This window comes from Sebastes umbrosus, chromosome 16 (assembly GCF_015220745.1).
Source record: "Sebastes umbrosus isolate fSebUmb1 chromosome 16, fSebUmb1.pri, whole genome shotgun sequence".
Lineage (NCBI taxonomy): Eukaryota > Metazoa > Chordata > Actinopteri > Perciformes > Sebastidae > Sebastes > Sebastes umbrosus.
Genome location: NC_051284.1, coordinates 25,871,877 through 25,893,511, shown reverse-complemented (window position 1 = coordinate 25,893,511; position 21,635 = coordinate 25,871,877). Strand labels below are relative to the sequence as shown.

Sequence of the window (21,635 nt, the reverse complement as noted above, 5' to 3'; positions counted from 1 at the left end):
ACAACTCAAAAATATTCAGTTTACTGTCATAGAGGAGTAAAGAAACCAGAAAATATTCACATTTAAGAAGCTGGAATCAGAGAATTTGGACTTTTTCTTCTTAAAAAAAATACTCAAAACCGATTAATTGATTATCAAAATAATTGACAGTTAATTGATTAATCGCTGCAGCTCTATAGTGGATTAAATATAAAACAAGTCACTTACAACTCGCATTGAAAGAGGAATAAAAAGAATAATAAAACATGGATTTAAAATGGTCAACAGTGAAATATAAACACGCGTTCTACAGTCTGTTTTTTCTTTATAGCAGACTGCTGCTATGTATAACAGACCGTTACTATAGACGCAGTTCTTTGATTTCTCAAGTAAGAGGTCAGGTCTTTGCATCATCCTGTCGGGGTTTATTTCACAACAATGACCGGCTCGCTGTTCATTATCCCGTATACTTGTTTGTGTTTATTTGTGTGTGCAGCAGGTTTGCACTCGCCCGCTCTGTTATGTCTGTCTGTCTGCAGCATACCTGGATTTTAACCGCTATCACCACAGAGATGAGCTCTTTATCGAGTTCCCTCATCACAACCAGCTTCTTCAGGGTCAGACTGCACAATCTGAGGACAGAGAGAGAGATAGAGAAAGAATTTAGTTTGGCACCACTGGAGTGTTTTATTAATATGCACAAACACATGAGTCATTCACACATACATAAAAACAGACGGTGTTTTCATTAAACAGTTAACAACACAGCATGTCATCAGTCAATCAACAGCTCTAATGACTCTGTGCTGTTGTGATAATTCCACTGATAGAGCAGGTGTTAATTTGATGCTCTTATGCCGAGCAGATGAAGGTGTGTGAGCAGGCAGAGGTCAATGTTTTACAGACCAATACAATAACTCAGCCGATATTGTTACTGTAGCTTATCACAGATTTATATTATTTGTGTATATGCAGGCTGATAAGTAATAAGAAATGGCAGGACAGAAATGTTAAAAGTATGTCTGAGGTCATTCAGCAACCATTATGTAAAACTGCACTTGACCATTGCAAAATTTTCGTGGTGGCCAAACGGTGGAATTACAACTTCCGTGTCCGTCATGTGATGTCACTCGGCCCAAAAATACTTTTTCCCATAGACTTACATTGGGAAAGAGACATCAGAAAATCAGCAGATAATTTATCTAGAGGTAAATCAACTTCCCAGTATGAACACTTGAATAGTCCTTATCTAAATAATTGGGTCCTAAAAGTTGTAAAATGCAGTTATAGCCGAATCCAGAGTTATTTCCCTTCCTCCGTTCATGTGAATGAGCCCCAGACCGAGGCTGGACCGCGGGCTGGGAGGCGGAGTTAAAGGAAACGCTACTGCGCCTGCTCTATGGGTCCAATGGATGAGGAAGATCGCCTGATGATCCGGGTACTTTATCACTCGGAAGTCAAACTTGTTTTGCTTCATTCTCCGCTGAGAAACTCTCATAGGAATAAACGGGACCCCACCTCCAACGCTGTGTCCAGTTCTCTTAATACATCCATGGTAATAGTAGCTAGCAGAGTGATGTCTCTCCCTCCACCTCCTGATAGAACAACGCAGGTGAGAGAGGGGATTGTGGAACACCACTTTTATGATTTTTGAAGTGTGAATGCAATCGCCAGAAGTAAAAAGCTAACGTTAGGCTACAGTATAAGCAAGCTACACCCCGGTAGCATGAACGGAGTAAACACAACGAGGCTGTAAAGGCAGCCGAGTCTACGTGATGACGAATTAGAACGCCTTTTTTAAAGACACGTAAAAGCCTCAAAATTCACGAGTGGGATAATTACTGGCGTATTTTATGTCGTAGAACAAAACGTTAAAATCTCTTCAGTTTGTTTTAACCACAGACCTTATTTCATATTGCGTCTAACTAAAATGCCTTCCGGGTTTTAGGACTCATTCCTGCACCACACTGTTGTGTGAAACCATTAACAGGAACATGTGTCAAGTCACCCGCACAAAACTGCAAAGATTACCTTTAAATAACAAATATTAGCCAATATACCATGAGATTTTAAAACTCTCAAATACTAATATCAACCTGAAGAATACAGTGTTGGGCTCTAACTTCTACAAAAGAAAGTAATCAAACATTATGACATTTAGGTAATGAGGCAGCCAGTGGGCCTCCTTTCTGCTGCCACTACCTCATCTAAAAGAAATGTTTCCTCATCAAATAGCTAAACTGACACCGGAGCGACGGAGGAAGACTTAGCCAAAGATCACAGAAACAACATTTCTAAATTCCTGCACTTGTAAGACTAACTTAATGTGAGCTGAGGCTGAACTAACACCTCTTTTACCATCAGTGTGTGTGTGAGCGGTGCAGCAGACGGGCCTCTGCCAGCAGGATGGTGGCGGGGCGGTCGGGGTGGCATTGTTAGAGCAGCGTGGTGGGGGCCGTTGTGCGGGCCGTAGGGGGGGCGCTGCTTTAACAAGCCCGTCACGATTTTTTGAGACACTTCCTCAAAAGACTGAAGTGAAAAAGAAACTTTTCTTTTCAGGCACTCTTTGAGTGAATCACTGAGGAGAGCTGCTCTGAATCTGGAAGGCCTATTTACTCCACAACCATTCATCATCATGCTCTCCTTCTTTTTACTGCAAAATCAAACAGTGTTAACGGCGGAATGACATCACTCCTGAAGTATTCTGGGGCGCAACAACACGACATTGAATGTCGTTCAGCTGCGGGAATGGCTATTCAACAACACAGAGTAAAAGATGTGGGTCAAAACTGCCATGAATGACGGCGGAGAGAGAAATGTGCTCAGAGCTGAGCGGAGAAAGACGACATTAAATACACCGATATCCCCTGTCACTTAGTGTGAGGACTGAGGGGTTGACCTTGGGTGTAATTTAACTCCTCGCCAATTCTCCTATTTTGAGAACTGGAGGCAAAACACTGACGGAAAGGTGAGACACCGAAACAAAAGAAACCAGCAGCGCTAACAAGTCAAGGGCTTTCAAAACCACACAGTGCGCTGAGTGACATAACGCTGCAGCATCAATCAGCCTCGAGAGAGAAAGCAAAACATGGAGACGGAGAGAGGAGAATGACAATGGCAGGTTTGAAGAAGCCTCCAGCAGGCTGAATGAAGACCTTTCTCTTCTTCAGCTGAGCCCAAGAAATCTCAAGCACAATGGACACAAGCCAATGAAGGCTCTCATTGTCTTGTGCTCTCACGCAGACAATACGCAGCATTCTTGTTTTCTCCCCTGTTCCCGTTGGTTCCAAGCCCACAGCACCATCTATTTCAGCTATGCTAGGTGGCTGGATGTTGGTTTGCGTGGGCGGCCGAATGATATCTGCCACACAGACCGCACTGCTGCTTAAAAAGTCACATTTTATCCCTCACAATGGATTTGTCACAAGCACTGTGTGTGCTCCAGCGGCTAATCTTCCCAAAGGAACAGCACTGAAATGATATTTCTAATGAAACACCACTTACTTTATAAGAGGATCTGTGCTGACCCACTTCTCTTTGGTTAGTGGCATAAAATCCTGACATAAATGCAACTTAAAGTGCAGGGATTGTTTTAGAATTTTTGTGGACACATTGGTGACATTTTCCCACCAAAGGTTGGTCCGTTTCATAAAAAATCTTTTGGTTTCCATACCGGCTTCTGTTCTGATATAATTTATATCATTCTATGCTCACATATACAGCCAATTAGACTGTTGTCAGGCTATTAAATAGGCGTTACCAGTCGCTATAAGCCCCATAGATGTGGGTCAATATGGGCCTACTACACCCACTAATAGGTTTTATCATCTATTCACATGGTAGATCACCAAAAGAAGGTATAAAAGAACACGACAGCGACCGTAGTAATTATAACAGGAGCAGAAGAGGAAGTCAGGCGCTAAAACACAGGGTTTTCACCAAGGAGACCGAAGTTTGCATCCCGTGTGAAACCAACAATGTGTATTAGGCTTTGTATTCGTAGTTATTTTAACCCAAAAAACAATGTTTTTCTCTAAACTTAACTGTTTTTGTTGCCTAAACCTAAAGAAGTTGTAGTTGTATTGCCTAAACCTAAATAAGTTGTAGTTTTATTGTTTAAACATAAAGAAGCTGTATAGTTTTCTTGCCTAAACCTAAAGAAGCCTTTTTGTTTGTGTTCAAAACGTGACATTGCATAGTTTCATGTGTTGCTTTTAAGTTTCACTTTTACAGCGTAGTAGGCGTAGCAGGGCCCTAATGACCCACATCTATGGTGCTTATAGAGACTGATAAGGCCTATTTTTATGGCTTGATAACAGTCCAATTGGGTGACATATACCAGCATATAAAACTGATTCAAACCTTGAGTTAGAAAAGTTTTTCAATACGACGTCACGCTTTCTTCACATTTTTATCTCATCAAAAGGTTGTTGAAGCCCTGAGAAGTCATCAGCTTTATCAGTGAGTGCAGTCTGGACGTCCTGTCTGTTCCTTCTTTAACACATCATGGCCAAGGGCTGAGGTTTCACTCAACAGCTGCTGTCTCTTTCTCTCTGAGCTGAAGTCGAGGAGGACGCACTCACCACCACCAGCTAACGCATTCGTGCACTGAGCTTCAACACACAGCTGCTGTGTTGGCGCTGCAGCAAAGCAACCTGTTCCCCGTTCTTCCCTTCGCCTCGCCGCAGCTCCAGAGGATCTCTGGTCTGCTGAAACACACGGTCCGCCGCCTGGAGCGTGGCCCTGCCAAATCCTGATCCAGGGGCCAGCTCAGCACAGATGCTCTGGCAAAGACCAGGGGGGAGGACCAGCAGGCCCAGTACGGTGCTGTGTTAGCACAATCACAATCACTTCATCTGCCAGGAACAACAAACCAACAGGAATTTGTTTTGGTGTCAATGATGCAGAGACGTATCAACACCGTACCGAACGTAAACACAGCAGAGGGACGACAGGATGTAAATTAAACGCATGATTATCGTTAATCTTTCTTCTGTGAAGCTGTGAGGATGTTTATTGTGAAGGAGAACAAACGGCAAGATGGATTAAAAGCTGTATATAACCTAACGGGAGTCACTGCTACTTTACTACCACTGCTCCTGCTGACGTTGCTACTTTCCTAGTACTAGTTTATTTACTCAAACTCTGCACATACACACAATTTTGAGATACTAATTATCATTTTGTGCATCTTTATACTTCTATTCTTCTCCACTGAGGGGAATATTGTGCTTTTAACTCCACTACATTCATCTAATGCTTGGAGAAATGCCACTACAACTACTTTCAGCGGTGGAATGTAACTAAGTAGAAAAATGTACTCTAGGTACTTGTACTTTACTTGAGTATATCTATTTTATGCTACTTTATACTTCTACTCCACTACAGTTTTTGGAGGCAAATATTGTACTTTGCACTCCACTACATTTATTTTGACAGCTTTAGTTACTTTGCAAATTCAGATTATTCATAAAAAAATGTAAATCAACTAATAAATGATGATATATTATTATGGATTAAGCTGCCAAACAGAATATAAAGTAATTCAAATTAGCCCCACGTTTAGCAGCTGCAACATTAGTGCCACTTACAAATTAATTCAACAATAATTATAATCAAGTAATATAATATATATACGATTCTAGCTCATCTAGATGAGCACTTTTACTTTTGGTACTTGAATTATATTACTTATGTACTTACTAATACTTATGTACTATAAGTACAATTACTTCAGAATCAGGTGTATTTTGCCAGGTATACCTGTATACATACATGGAATTTGACTCTGATTTTTATGCAGCTCTCTCAATGTACTTACACAATAGAAATGTCAGCCAAGAAAAACAATGACCAACAATAAAATAAGAATACAATAATACAAATAAAAAATAAAATGTCTATATACAAGTAAAGTCTTCTGGAAGTTGTAAACAATACAAATAGTGCAAAGAAATACATGCTGAATGGATATATATGGACTGGATGATGTGGAGATGTCTATATACTGTATGTATAGTGAATAGGACTTATATTTACTCAGACAGATATGTACATAAAGTGACAGATGATATATACATATTACAAAAAAATTTACATTTAAGACTGTAAAATATAATCTACAAAAGCAGCAGTGGATATTTGGTATTGTTACATAAGTAAAAGATCACAGTATTTCTTCCACCACTGACTACTTTTACTACATCTACTCCTGTCTTTACTGCTACTACTGAACTTGTGCCGCAGCTATCTGCCTCTGCTACTTGTATTACTAAATGTCTTGTTGTAATAGTAGTAGGACAAAATGTGTTTTAAATCTTAGCAGTCACTGTGAAGTAAATGTAAAAACAGCAGTGGTTTGTATGGCAGTAGCTGTCACGCAAACATGCTCACGATGATGTCGTGAATGTCAACGCATTTATGTAATATTTACATGTTCACCGTGTTCTTTGTTTAGCGTATTTGCACGCTAACATTTGCTGACATGCAAATTAGCACTAAACAAAGAACAGGTGAGGCTGGTGAGTGACATTAGTTTTACAGGTATTCTTATCAACAAAAGTATTGGACTAATTACATTTTTTAATTAAACATGGCGCTAAATGAAAAGTTAAAGAACCATCAAAGTGATTTTAATTCATACTGAGAAGGACACGAATGTCTGTGCCGAATATCATGACAACACATCCAATAGTTGGGTTAAGGTTAGAAGGCGAACAGCTGCTTTCATCTCTTGATTTGAAACAAGTCACAAGACATGACAAGAAAACGTCAAGATCTGGCTGAAAAAAAGAGCTGAGATCAGTAGAGAGGAGAAGGTTACAAGGTTAGGTTACAAGAGATGACACCCTACACCTGAGCCTATAATCCATGAGCATGGCCAGCCATTGATTTGCTTGTCTATAGACATGCTGACACTGAAGGAACACAGATGCTAACAGGATATTTCAAGACACAAAAGACCTCAAAACTAATGGACTCTTACTGACAAGAAAGCTGTTCTTTTTCTGTGTGCAAGAAAAGAACAAAAATATGTTTGAACTAAAGATGTCATGATAACAGATACTACCAGTTCAATGCCAAAATTCTGAAAACATGACGATACCATCAGGGTTTGGGAAGCAGTAAACTCACTATTGACATGTCCAGGGGACGCACCCTATTTTTTCCCTGATAATGCTTCTTTGTGAACAACAAATCTGCAGGACGAGAGCTAGTTAACGTTAGCTGTTAGCTCCGTGTAGGACTGTGCTGCTTACCGACTGCTAATGGCTAACGTTAACTAGCTCTCGTCCTGACAATTTCAACACGGGAGGTGCCGTTGATTTACATCATGGTGCGTTCAGACTCTATTCAGTAAAAATGAGTATTGGGCGAAATAAGTAATCTTGTAAAATTTAGTTTTTGGCAAGAAACTTGAATAAATCCAGTTGTTTGAAGGAGATGTTTTCACAGCAATGTAAAATAAATAATAGAGAAGAAATTATGACCAATATGCGAACGGTAATAAAGGAGAGGATGTTGAAGTACATGCAATTTATTGTTTTACTTTTATTAACACAATATCTTGACATTGATCTTCTGTATACTGGAAATGTAAAGTATTGTTGACATATTTAGTATTTAAATATCTATCTAATATCTAAATTATAATATCAATATTTTAAAGGTCCCATATTGTAAAAAGTGAGATTCTCAGGTCTTTTACATTATAAAGCAGGTTCAAGTGCTATAAAAATGCTGTTAAACTATCAAAAACGCTCAATATACGGAGAAACACACACAGCCCGTATTCAGAAAAATTGTGAGTTTGAAACAAGCCGTTAGGATTTCTGTCCATTTGTGATGTCACAAATATACAATATTTAGAGCATTACACGGTTTTAAACGTAAACATTCTAAATGTGTCCCAGTTTATTTCCTGTTGCAGTGTATGATAATGACATCAGCTGACAGGAAGTAAACACGGACCCACACCGTTGCCTAGCAACGCAATTCCGTTGCAATTCCATTGAAATGCACTAAAACGGAGCGTTTCAGACAGAGGGTAAATGCAGGTATAAGCAGGCAGACAGAATGAGGAAAATAACGTTTTTTTTTTTAATATTACAGCATGTAAACATGTCATAGTAGAAACAAAAAAATACAAGTATGAACCTGAAAATGAGCACGATATGGGACCTTTAAAATGTAGAATTGTTTTTCATGAGGGGATAGTTAGAGAGAGGGTGGCATAAGACAAGTCAGATGGGAGAGATGACGACTGCGTGGAGGTCGGATAACATAAATATCAGAGATTCAGTTTCAACTCCTGCATTTGTTCCTTCAGTTGATGGTGAGAGTCGAGCAACCGTACACCGGGAGCCCCGCTGCAGCGAGCAGCAAGCTGCATCCATAATGAGATTTCCATATTTCACACTGCTACTTCCTGCTCTTCTGCCCCGGACCTCACCCACACACACACAGAGGCACTTAAAATAGATGCTTGGACGCGATGTAAGAATTGAGTTAATAGCGTATCAGATATCATGAGAGGAGCCATCGCAGGGCTTCTGCTGGACGATGGGTATTCCACCCTAAGATAGAGAAAATGTCATCACATTTGAGCAACATAACGATTTAGAAAAACACTTAAAAGCAGGATTTTAGCTAAAGAAAGAAGTGCTTTTCTGAATTGTCACTAACTGATGGTACTGTACAAGGCTTTTATCGTACAGTAGCAATACTGTATGTATTGTTTATGATTGAGTTCGAGGCTTAAACCACAGGGCAAAGGATAAACTAGAGGATTTGTAATTTCGTATCTCTGCATTCTTTCTGATTAAATGTCACAGCCAAGCTCGGACAGAGCTCAAAGGTGTTATTTAAAGTTACAGCCCCGTCTTTCTTGCTGTAGTTCACTGTAATAGGATTGAGAGACAGTCAGTCAGTCAGTCAGTGCTGTTTCAGTTCAGGCAAAAATGCACCGTACCGTACAGTGAAACTGCAATTCAGTGATAAATAAAGCATTCAATATCATCCTAAGAGATTGGACACGTCAGACTTTCACTCCCTGAAAGAAAAATCCAATTTCTGAATCTGCTGAATTGAAATTGGATTCAGGCCGACGCTGCACTGTTCAACAACACTTCAAGGCTGAGCAGCAGCAGGAGAAAATCATTTCAGAGCCGTCCTGACTCTGCTGACCTCCAGCACTCCCACGTCTTACACAAACCTCAGTCTGGCTGAGCTGGCACAGCAGCCTGCATCAAATTATACCGGGACACCTTTTTCCTGCAACTGCACTGTTATTATTCCGTCCTGAACCGGACATCTGATCTGCACTTGTTCACTAGTGTGTAAAAGAAAACAAATGTTTCCTGTGAGTCCGATTTTCTCAATACTTGTCGTGTCCATTGTTTGCACCGTCTGGCATCAGTTGTTCAGGTTTTGGCAGGTTTGAGAATCCACATTATTCAAAGCAGAAGTCTTGTGACATTACAGTAGGCGTGTGTTTTGCCTTTTGCTTTGTCAAATATTCCCCAGTATATTTTCAGCGGTCTGGTGACTGTGGAGAAAAAGCCACACATGTCAGCACTCACTGCTGTTTCCTAGATTACACACAGTGAACTGGCACGGCTTCGATCCATGTTTGGGATTGCTTTCCTGCTAAAAATAAAAATAAAAATGACTACTTTTCCCCGCAGTTGTAATGCCAAGGGAATGATTTTCCAGTGCAAAACATAATTGTACTTCTAAGCTACATGGTCAATGTGTAGTTTGAGTCTGTCAAAGAAAACAGGCCAAATATTCCCACATGTTATTGTTCCATAGCCAAGTTTTTCCACACCGATGCATCAATCTCCATCATTAACCACAGATTCAAGACTTCTTTCAGTGTTAAAGGCTCAGATTTTGGTGTAATTTGGTCAAATTTGTCCACCATGCTAACTTAAGCATACTACAATGCTAAACGACACCCTAATGCTGCTAAATGCAAACATATTACCATGCAAACTATAACTATTACACATGTATGCATGCCAGCCTGCTAAATGTCACATGTGAATCGTCAACATATGCCGATGTTAGCATGTTGGCAAGCTAACTCCCCCTAAAACAAACAAACTAAGATATGTTAATTAGTGAGCTTTAAAGGTGCCGATTGGTGGCTTTTTAAACATTGGACAGAGCCAGGCTAGCTGTTTCCCTTTGTTCCCAGTCTTTATGCTAAGCTAGGCTACTGCCTAATCTCACCCCTCATGCCTAAACCTAACCAACCACCAAGGAGGCATTCAAGGCAACAAGATGGGAAGGTCCGATGATGTCATTCTGAATAAATAGCCATGTGCTTCTGTTTGTTGCACATAGACCTGCCTGGCTATGTCAACAAAGCATGGAGAAACTCAGATTACAACACACACAGTGGGAGAGAGACTTCATTCTCTGCTCAGGTAGACATTACTCCTCTATATCTTTACATAGCAAATAGTTGTTTGATGCTATATTAATGCTCTGGGTTTCCTAGACAGCCTTTACAGCACAGACATAAGATTGATATCGAACTTCTTATCTATCTTCATTAAATGTCTGTCTTTAGGAAGAGCAAACTTCTATCCATTTTTCCCCAACATTTCTGTTTTCTGGTGTTTAACGGCTTTACACTTTTACTCTTGTTTCAGTCTGTTCATGGATTCACACCAGCGACCTCTGGGTCACTTTGACTTTACCACAGCGCACAGACCGGCTGAGTCCAGCTCAAACCAAGAAGAGCAGAAGGATCTGATTACCTCTAATATTTGAAACACAAGACTCGCAGTAAATCGACAGATGCTGCACATAAAGCAGTCACACACTCACACATACACACTCACAGAACTACACTTACGTGAACACACAGCCCTGATGGGAAACAGCTCGGGGCGCTTTGGGATTTTGTTAATTTGAAAGAAAGAAATGAATGTGTCCAAAGTGACCGCTGACGGTCTGGACAGCCTCTGATAATAATGGTTTTTAATTGAGACTATTGGTTTGCTGCTCACACACGCTGCATGAATTTCCAGGGGTTGCCATGGAAATACGTTTTTTTCTCCTCCTCTGATGTAGGTTAACCATCAGTTATGAATAAAGTACAGCGCCGTCAGACAGCGTATGAGCTCGCCTCTTCATAGGCTTGAATGCATTAAGAGACGATTCGATGCGCGTCATGTTGATGCACTTCTTCTGTTCTGATATGTCCATGAGGGCACCACAGTCGGGAGAGCTGGAGCATCAAAGGGACCAGAGTAATAATGGATTTCACTACCACATGGATCTGTTTTATGTCGTCACTCTTCTTTTAACAGTTTCTCACCATCTTTTGCAGTCGAACTGCAACAAATTGACGTAAATTGCCAAAGTAATTTAGAAATAAATCTATTTGGGAAACTATTTTATTCAATCTGTGTTGACAAAAAGATGACTGCTTTCCAAAAGATGACAAACTATACAACTCAGTGACAATAATAAAGATTCAGTATTGCATTGGACCGACTGTGGCCCTGATAACAGATGCCATACATTGTGACAGTGACTCGACAAAACTGCCAGCGTTTGATGGATGGATGCTTCATTGCCAAAGCTGTTCAAAGAAACTGCTACTGTGTTGGCCTGGAAATAAATGAATGACATTTCCCTTCACTGTTCCTTGAACCCTGCCTGGATTACTCTCGCACTTTGACAAAAGCTGAAAGCACCCATCCCCTTGAGGCAGCATAAAGGCCAGAAATGGATGCTTCATGAGGAATGTGTAAATCTTCAGGTGTTAATGGAGCCAGTTTATACGAGCTGAATGCTCCAAACTACTAACACCTTCCCTCCTCCAGCCTGTATATTTGTGACCATGTACAACAGAAAACGCATTCACCCCGTGGCAATCTTTGTCCAAATACCAACAAATGTTTCTGTTAATGTTTCCACTGAAGACTTTTGGTGGTTATTAACCAGGACAGGAAATGTTCTCTGCTGTTATTACCCCCTGCAGTCTGACCTGAACCTCAGTGTGATGTCACCTGTCGTACTGTGGACTGACGTGTGTTAACTTGTTATGGCCGCTGCCGACCCAACATGGCACATTCATCTACATAATGACATGTAATAGTTACTCTGATCGACTTTATAAATTCAAATGAGCCACATTAGTCTACAGTCATCTATGTCAGTTAACCTGCTGACTTTCCAACACTGTGAATGCCATGAACATGAAGTAATGAAGGGATAATACAAAAGGAAGTATCCTGATCAGGGCCGGATTAAGCAAGTGAGTTTCGGGCCCCTGTTCAGCATCACGTTCCCCAACTTTGTTTGATTATAAATTGATTAACTGCAAATTTATTTAAGAATATGCACAATAACTGAAACATTAAAAAAGGTATTAAAACTACACAAACTAATTCCTGTACTTTGAATCTAGGGACCCCTGAAGGTATGGGGCTCTGGGGCAGATTCCCGCTTTGCTCGGTTGGTAAACTAGCCTTGATCATGATATACAAACATGGATGGATTATTGAACAGGCCTACCCGGCACAGGGCCAAGGGCCCAAAGTGTCAGGGGCCCCCCCTGGCCTTCACCTACAAAATATCACACAAAGAGACATGTACGAACCAGGAAGAGGCTCAAAATGACCACAAAGAAACATAAAACGACTACAAATAGACAAAAAATGGCTGCAAAGACACAAAGAGACTCGCAACTACTATGAACAGGGAGAAAACAACCACCAAAAGATGCAAAACGACTACTAAGAGACGCAAAACGACTACAAAAAGGGGCAAAACAACCACAGACAACGAATAACTACAAAAAGACCAAAACAATTACAAAGAGACACAAATGACTACAAACAGACACAAAACAACTACAGACACAAAATTACCACAAAGAGAAACAAAATGACTACAAAGAGACACAAAATGACCACAAAGACACACAAAATGACCACAAAGACACACAAAATGACTACAAAGACACACAAAATTACTACAAAGACACACAAAATGACTACAAAGAGACACAAAATAACTACAAAGACACACAAAATGACTACAAAGACACACAAAATGACTACAAAGACACACAAAATAACTACAAAGAGACACAACATAACTACAAAGACACACAAAATGACTACAAAGTGACACAAAACAACTACAAAAGAGAAACAAAACATCTACAAAGAGACACAAATTCACAGAGAGATGTGTAACGGCTACAAAGACACACAAAATAACAACAGAAAGAGGCTAAAAAACTATAAAGGAGAGGTGGTACCTTTTGCATGACTGAGCCCAGGGGTCCATTTTCTCATAATACGCCCAATGAAATATAACGTTTTCCGCATCAGGATACCTCGGAGTGTATCGTTGCACGCCCGCCATGGCCACTTTACCAAAGCAAAATAAGTTGAAAATGTATTCAAATCATCATCATTATCTAATTTTTCAAAAGTTGTTTGTGTTTGTAAGTTTAACTCAAGGTCTGTTTCAGTGATAGTTGTTTTGTTGCTATGGTTACCTGTATTTTAATATTCACCATCGTTCTAAATCAGTGGGCACGGAACATTAGAATGTGGGTAACCATAGCAACAATACAACAATACTGCTGCCACTCATTAAAACAATTATAAACTGTTAATCTTTGTCTGAGGTGTCCAGCCAATCAGAGAGGAGTATTTTAGTTAGTTATGGTATCGTTGGAAATTAGGTATGATGTAAGTAAAATATGCTTATTATGTGAATGTTGTTGTATTTCTGCATCAGATTGGTGTATGAACATCTGTTTGTGCATGTTTATGAGTGATAATGTTTATCTAAGAGAAAGTGTGATGCATTTATTGGGGTATAAACAGTGTCTATGTGTGTTTATGTAATAAATCTGTTGTGTGTTTGTCCATTCTCTAATAATCTGACATCTGATTGCAATCATGTTTAGTAGTCAACATCATCTGCCCGACCCGGCCTGGACCCGCCTCTCACGCTCAGCTCATATCTTTCCCAGTTGCGTTGATGTTGTGTGAGCTCAAGTGACCTAAATTCTGGCGTCTCTTGGGGGTTCTGGAAAAGCAACATCCCCTCTGTCTCTGTCCATCTTTCTTTCAGTCTGGTAATCCTTCCCTCTTTCTCTATCTCAGTCTGATTCAAACCATCTCTCACGTTGTGACTCACTGTGAAAAAACGTGAAAACAAGCCTTCAGAGACACTTTGAAAAACAACTCCTCAGCTGCAGAAATTCGAGTGTATTTTGAGAGATGCCAATTTTTTTGATATATTAAGAGGAAATTTGGAGCAGATGTGCAGGAAGAAGAGTATTTTCCCTGTCAGACCACAGATCCATCACCTGTCAGGGAATTAAATATGTCACATGGGAGGAGTGGCACTGGCACAGGTACTCATAGAGGCCTCAGGGAACGAAAAAAAAGGAGAAAGTCTCACTTTCTCTATTGCACTTAAACTTTATGTGTCGCTGAAAATATGAATTTAAGGTGCTGTGAACAAATATTTCAGAACTGGGTTTAAATGTACTGTAAAACTTTGAGGAAGACCCACTTTTGTTTAATCAGATGGAAGATAAATGTTAAACTTTAATGGGAAAAATTGCAATGAGTTCTCTTTAGCATTAATTTGTGACTAGAGGCGATCAAACTAGTGTTAAACTTACATTTAAAGTAGAATGGGTGCCAAGCTTTTTAATACTAGCTCTCGTGAATTAATTAATTACTTAGAAATAAAAAATCACAGGCATAGATAGAATTATGATGATATATTCAATTATATGCACCACCTACTTAGGATTAAACCAAATTAATTTCTTCCTCCAGAACAAATGTGCTTCTAAGAAACGTTAAATGTCTGTAAATGACTTAACTGGCTCAACTTCCATCGCTCTAAGTTAGTAGATGTCAACGCAACTGAGGACCTGTGGGAAAATTTGGTCCTAAAGAGAGACATCACTCTCCATCCCCTTCAACAATGCACCAAATGAGGGAATATCGTTTGAAAGAATAGTGTTCATCCCTCCCGTAGGGTTCTTGTAAACTCGCAGAATTTTATATTGTCCCAGAAATAATTACGATAAACAATATTATTTTCATTTTAAGACCATTTCAAGCCACTTATATAATAATAATACAATAGCATAATAATGCAAGGAAACCTTTTCAAAGAGCAAATGGAATTGTAATGTAAAAAAATATCCTAAATACAAAAAACATTTATATAAATAAAAACCACACAACCTGGCTCTGTTAACAAAAATATATCATCCTATACTGGTAGGGGAAACCCTGGTGTTTATTCTGGCATCATGATGGCTAAAATGTTGGTGACATTTTTCAGCCGCCCACACATGATCAGCGGTAAAAAACGCTCTGTGCTGACTGCGTCAACAATACCCGTGGCGTGGAGAGTTCAACTTATTATTATTCGACCTCGGTTGCTGCTGACTTTTCAAAGTACAACCAATGAGAACAGCTGCAACTGTTGTTGTTGTTGCCTAGAAACAGTGAATGCCGTTCCTTGCACTCTTTTTGGGAACATATTTTACCTGCTGCCTCTGCAAGGCTCTGCACCCGACCTCGCAGTGAGTGAAGAGCAAATTTCTTATCAAGTGACGGCAGCTTTGCGTACACAAACATGCATGTAAACAGAACGGGCAATATAGAGATCAGCAAAAATGATCAAGGTCATATATTGTACAATAAGTCGAAAATTATCGTGAGGCTTGTGGTGGTCCAACGTCTTCCTAAGACAGTTAGTCTTGGGGAGCTTTCACATCAGGCACCCGGGTACACCTGACCCCAAAGTCCAGTTTGTTTTATTAGTTTGAACTCTCCGAATCGCACGGTTCGTCAATCCGTACTCGAGTCCACTACGGTTCATGTGTACTCGGGAATGGATTGCTAATTAACGCATGTGACGTTAGCAGTCAGCAAATAGTTTTGAAAGGGCAGGCTTTTCTCAACGCCGGGCATCTCTGAAATCTATATATACACACAACATGCGCCAATCTCATCCTCTGAACTGCACGGCCGTGGGTGATAAAGCAGGAAGGCAGGCGAGAGGTTGCTTAAACATAAACAATAGTAGACATCCGCGTTGATTGATTAGTAATTTTATTTAGCTTAGTTTAATGGTCTGCCTCTGAAGAACGAGAGCTGCTCAGCAGGCAGAGAGAGAGACAGCAAGGGGAAACAGTGTGGAGTGTTGAGTCGACATATTTTCATATCTAACCCGTGAAATAAGAGTTCATTTTGACCAAACCAGAGTTGGTGATTGTTGGAAAGACTAACGGTTTTGGTGAGTTTTTATTTTGTTTCTGTCAAGTTTGAATGAAGTGTTTTACGATGCTCCGCCACTAGACCCGAACTTTACTAATGTGAAAGCTGAGCGGCACGTACTCGGGCACGGTACGGAACAATCGTGCCTAATATGAAAATGCTCTTGGTTTGTGCTGCACTTTGTCACCCATCTGGAGCTTTCAGAGTTTCACCAAAATGTTTTTATGGATGTGGAGGAAACCTGCTGCAGTCTAAGTACAGTTCATGTTCATCCCTCTGATGGGCTACATCCAGACCTAAAACCTTTAGTGCACTTTAATTTAGCTTTCAATCACTCTACTGTTAAAGTAACAGCTTCAATCCCTGCAGCAGCTTATATGTCCATCAACTAACATGTATTTTGGACCCACCTGCTGACTAAATTGCTCTGAATGAGTCAGTTAAATGCCTATAATATATATATATATATATATATACTGCATATATGTGGCTGCCATTAACTTTCAAAAAGAAAATCAATCCTTTGTTATTTTCTGTTCCACTCCGCTCACATCTGCCAGCAAATGACAGGCTTCATAATCAACGTTTCTCCGGCCCTGTAAGAGCTGCTGAACATTTAAGATGTGATTGTAATTGCTGCGTGTATTTATCTCTCCATCGAGGTGTCTCCTCTCTGATGACGGCCTCTTCATCGCACCCCTTCAAGCACTGGAGAATTGGTGAGGAAACATCTCAGTACGGACACACGGGCTTACCGTCACTATGGCAACTGGGATTATTACACATGCTGCAGCTTACTGTGCACACACACACAGTGTGCACGTAAATACTGACGGCAGATCTTTTTGCATGCTTTGAGATCAAAGAGGGAAGAAGAAAAAGCAGCAGCGCCCACATGGGACACGCTGAAACCTGAGACGCAAACATTACAGAGGAATACTGTATTCCAGCTATTTAAATACACACATACTGGTGGCGTCCCACTCTAAACACGCCTCTCACACACTTACTCAGGCTGGAATGACCGACATGCCATACCAACACCTTCTGTAACGCCACAGTCATCGGCTACTGCGCCGCGTGCTTCACCCGCCGCAGAAAAAAAGATGGTAAACAAGATGCAGGAGGGAATTCTTTCTTTCAAGACATTTCTGCTTTGTTGAGCATTTCAGAGGCAGGAAAGGTGAGTGAGAAGAGATCTGACAGAGGTTAGAGCGCCCTGCTTGGATGCACACACGTTAGCTGAGTCCCAAAAGCATACTGTACTATAAAGTATATAGTGAATACTGATGTAACAGTGGCACTGTTCTGGCATGAAGAATGAATCTACTTGACTGCATTGGTGGAGGAAGTACTACTAAAAGTAGAAATACTGCAAAGATTCAAGAAAAAAGTCCTGCATTCAAAATCCTACTTAAATCCTACTAAACCTGCAATAACTGGTATTTTTTGGCCATGCATTTCTTCTGGTGCAACGGCTTGGAAAGGCCCGTGGTGAAGGTGGCTCAAGGCTCCAACCGGGAGTTCCCTCACCCGGACCTCGCCACTTCCCGGGGCCGTGGAGTGCTCTTTGTGCAATGCATAACTATCAACCAGGGCGGACTGTCCTCAGTGCGTCTGGGGTCTGCGGGGATGTCGGCAACCCACTCGTCTTGAAACACGGACTCTCGTTTAGAGACTGGTGGAGGTCTGTAGGTAGGACTTTTTGGAGTGTCATCACCATTCATATATTTGTATATGTATTAGGGCTGTTAAAAGTTAACACGATAATAAGGCGTTAACGCAAATTTGTTTTACCGCCACTAATTTCTTTAACGCATCTTGCAATTTTTAGGTTGTAGTGAGCTCAGTTTTAAAGCCAGTGAAGTTACTGGTACCATATGAAACTAAAAAAACAAATGAATCCATTGGTACCAACCATGTCATACCAGCTTGTCAGGAAGGAGGCTACATAACGCTCCAAACTTGCACAAAATTTTGGTGAGGAAAAACTGTCATGGCCATTTTCAAAAGGGGCCCCTTGACCTCTGACCTCAAGATATGTGAATGAAAATGGGTTCTATGGGTACCCACGAGTCTCCCCTTTATAGACATGACCACTTTATGATAATCACATGCAGTTTGGGGCAAGTCATAGTCAAGTCAGCACACTGACACACTGACAGCTGTTGTTGCCTGTTGGGCTGCAGTTTGCCATGTTATGATTTGAGCATATGCTAAACGCAGTACCTGTGAGGGTTTCTGGACAATATTTGTCATTGTTTTGTGTTGTTAACTGATTTCCAATAATAAATATATACAAACATTTGCATAAAGCAGCATATTTGTCCACTGCCATGTTGATAAGAGTATTAAATACTTGACAAATCTCCCTTTAAGGTACATTTTGAACTGATAAAAATGTGCAATTAATTTGTGATTATCTATTTTAATCGATTGACAGCCCTAATATCAATACAACTAATAAGATAAGATAAGATAAGATATTCCTTTATTAGTCCCACAGTGGTGAAATGTGCAGTGTACAGCAGCAAAGGGGATAGTGCAAAAAACAAGAAGCATCAGTAAAAACAAAAAGCAAGATACAACACGGTAAAAAAAATAAGCAAAACAAAAGTGAAACAAAATATGAACAATTTAAATAGATGGAAATATAAAAATAGGAACAATATAAACAGTATTGACTATTAACAAAATTGCACAAGTGGAAAAATGACATGTGTTTATGATTAAATTGTTTACTAGAGCACAAAGTTCTTCATAGACATAGCCTCTTCATTTTGCTCTCATAGTGCACCAGATTGATGCATTCAACTTTAAAATGTACAAACTTTTCTTCCCTAGAGGGTTCTGTGAAAATCCTGTGAGAAACTCTGTATTACGCTGCTTCCCCACTTCAAAACTCTTTCCAGCGCCGCTGACACACGTACCAATAAGAGATACTTCACAGTGACCTTACTATGTAGATATAATCTCATCTAAACACACATTCAAAAACTTAACTGAAACTTAGCCTACGTTACTTTCCCTCAGGTTACAGTACCAGTACTGGTACTGTAACCTGAGGGAAAGTAACGTAGGTACTGGCTTATTCTATGCTGATGAAAGAAGCACCAACAGAGAGTCGAGGCCAAGTGCTGAATTTGTAAAAGCCATAAATTGAGTGAAGCTGAGAAAGGCTCAGAGTGATGATTAGGCACTCTTTTCTTGTTTTTCTTCCCTCCTGTGGGCTGGTATTATCCTGGTGGAGTGAGGCCAGGAAGCCCTGGGATGGAGAGTCCTGGTCTGGATCGGTTCCCAGACTTCCCCCCCACTACCCCCCAAAACCACCGGTCCTGCATCCCCAACAAGCTCAGCTAACATCCACGAGGTTGTGACGGAGAGCGTTTATATGTTGAGACACACAGAGAGAATGAGAGAAACAGAAAGAGAGGGAAAACGAAGCAGACAGTGATGAAAGGGTGAGTAAGAAGAGGAAAGTGAAAGCTACATAATGAAAGAGTGCGAGAGCACAGAAAGAGAAAGAGAAGCAGCATTTGCACAGTCACAGCCCGGTGCCACTATTTATTTTCCACAGTGCAAAAACAGATTTGACAGCCAGTCCGTCTCTGCGCTGACATCTGCCAGCCGACGAATCCCAATTACTGCCCCTTTCCTGAAGCTAACTCACAGCATGAATACAAGAATAAAACTCTGACAGGAAAAGTTGTTTCTACTCAGTGAGGGACTTTTTAATATTCACTGGATTAATGTTCTGTTGTTATGTCACTTCTGGTTTTAATACTACGGAGTTAAAGGCTGACAACAGAGCATGAAACAACCAGAAAACCTGAAAGCGTCCTGTGTATTTACTGGTCTTATTCAATCAATCAAAGAAGCTATTTGTAAAGCCAGCGTTAATTACATGGTGAAATAAGCGTGTATTATAAAAATGTATTACACAGCTTTGTTGAATACTTGATTCTGATTGGTCAATCATGGCGTTCCACGGTGTGTTTTTCTTTATAGCAGACCGTTGCTATGTATAACAGACCGTTGCTATGTATAACAGCCCGTTGCTATGTATAACAGACCGTTGCTATGGGCGCAGTTCTGATGTCTGATGACTATGGAGGACCGTTTTTGTGTCAAATTATTGATTCCTTGAGTAAGTAGCCGTGTAATAAGCGGGATAATGTACAGCTAGCGGGTCATTGTTGTGAAATAAACCCCTTCAGGGTGATGCAAGACCCTGCCAGGGTTTATTTCACAACAAATGACCGGCTCGCTGTACATTATTCCTTACAAAAGGGACAGCACGAAAATAAAAGCCAAAAGTAAGAATAATAAACTTTACACAATCAACATGTAAGACTCAAGTAAAGTATCAGAAGTATTATCAGCAAAATATACTTTAAGTATCAAAAGTGAAAGTACATTTTCTGCAGTAAAATGTCTCCTGTGAGTGATGTATTATTATGTATTACAATATAAGACTGTTAATACTAATGCAACAGTGTATAAACATCATTTTACTGTTATAGAGGAGCTACTTTATATACAGTTTTAGTTTCAGTTCAGTATTTTAGTCCAGGCAGTCAGGTCCTCTTCTACAAGATAAATCTGAGGGGACGTGAGATGATTAATGGGAGAGGGAAGAAGATGAAAAATGTTCTGCTACAAAAAAAAGAAATTACTATTTTTTCTTTTTAATCTTTGCTTCTTTTGAGAGATATTGACTTTTACATCTTTAGTGTTTTTAATGAAACCATCTGAGAAGTTTAGAGGGGAAATGTCTCTTTGGTAGAACTGTTAACAACTCATACAGTAGGGGTCACGAGCCAAAAGAGGTTGGTTTTAACCTTATAAATGCGATGTATTTTAATAGCTTATCATAAACGATCAGCCATAACGTTAGGACAGCATGGGCACCCTGACCGGTCTGCGGCTACGCAGCTCCATACGCAACAAACTGGGATGCACTGTGTGTTCTGACACCTTCCTATCGGAACCAGCATTAACTTTTTCAGCTATTTGAGCTCCAGTAGCTCTTCTATTGGATCGGACAACACGGGCCAGCCTTCGCTCCCCACGTGCATCAATGAGCCTCGGGTCTGACCCCGTCACCGGTTCACCGGTTCACCGGTTCTCCTTCCTTGGATCACTTTTGGTAGATCCTGACCGCTGCAGACAGGGAACATCCCACAAGAGCTGCAGTTCTGGAGATGCTCTGACCCAGTCGTCTAGCCAGCACAATTTGTCCCTTGTCAAAGTCACTCACATCCTTATGCTTGCCCATTTTTTCTGCTTCCAACCCATCATCTTCAAGGACAAAATGTTCACTTGCTGTCTAATATACCCCCCCCCCCACTTCCAGGTGCCATT

General features: G+C 40.5%; 1 protein-coding gene and 1 long non-coding RNA gene across 6 annotated transcripts in view; one reads left to right on the top strand and one right to left on the bottom strand.

Annotated features, from left to right (window-relative positions):
- pacs2 (phosphofurin acidic cluster sorting protein 2) overlaps positions 1-21,635 on the bottom strand; it is a 69,247-nt gene that overhangs the window by 18,782 nt on the left and 28,830 nt on the right. For 4 of the 5 annotated variants that reach the window (XM_037747349.1, XM_037747352.1, XM_037747354.1 and 1 more), the window contains exon 2: positions 524-611. In XM_037747349.1, coding sequence (XP_037603277.1) covers positions 524-611 — 88 coding nt within the window. Of the gene's footprint in view, positions 1-523; positions 612-13,267; positions 13,451-21,635 lie in introns of those variants that run through there. The other variant, XM_037747351.1, reaches the window with a different exon arrangement.
- Positions 15,534-19,986, top strand: LOC119474974. Its single transcript, XR_005203692.1, has 4 exons — positions 15,534-15,574; positions 16,934-16,990; positions 19,531-19,732; positions 19,849-19,986. It is a non-coding gene; the product is annotated as an uncharacterized LOC119474974 (long non-coding RNA).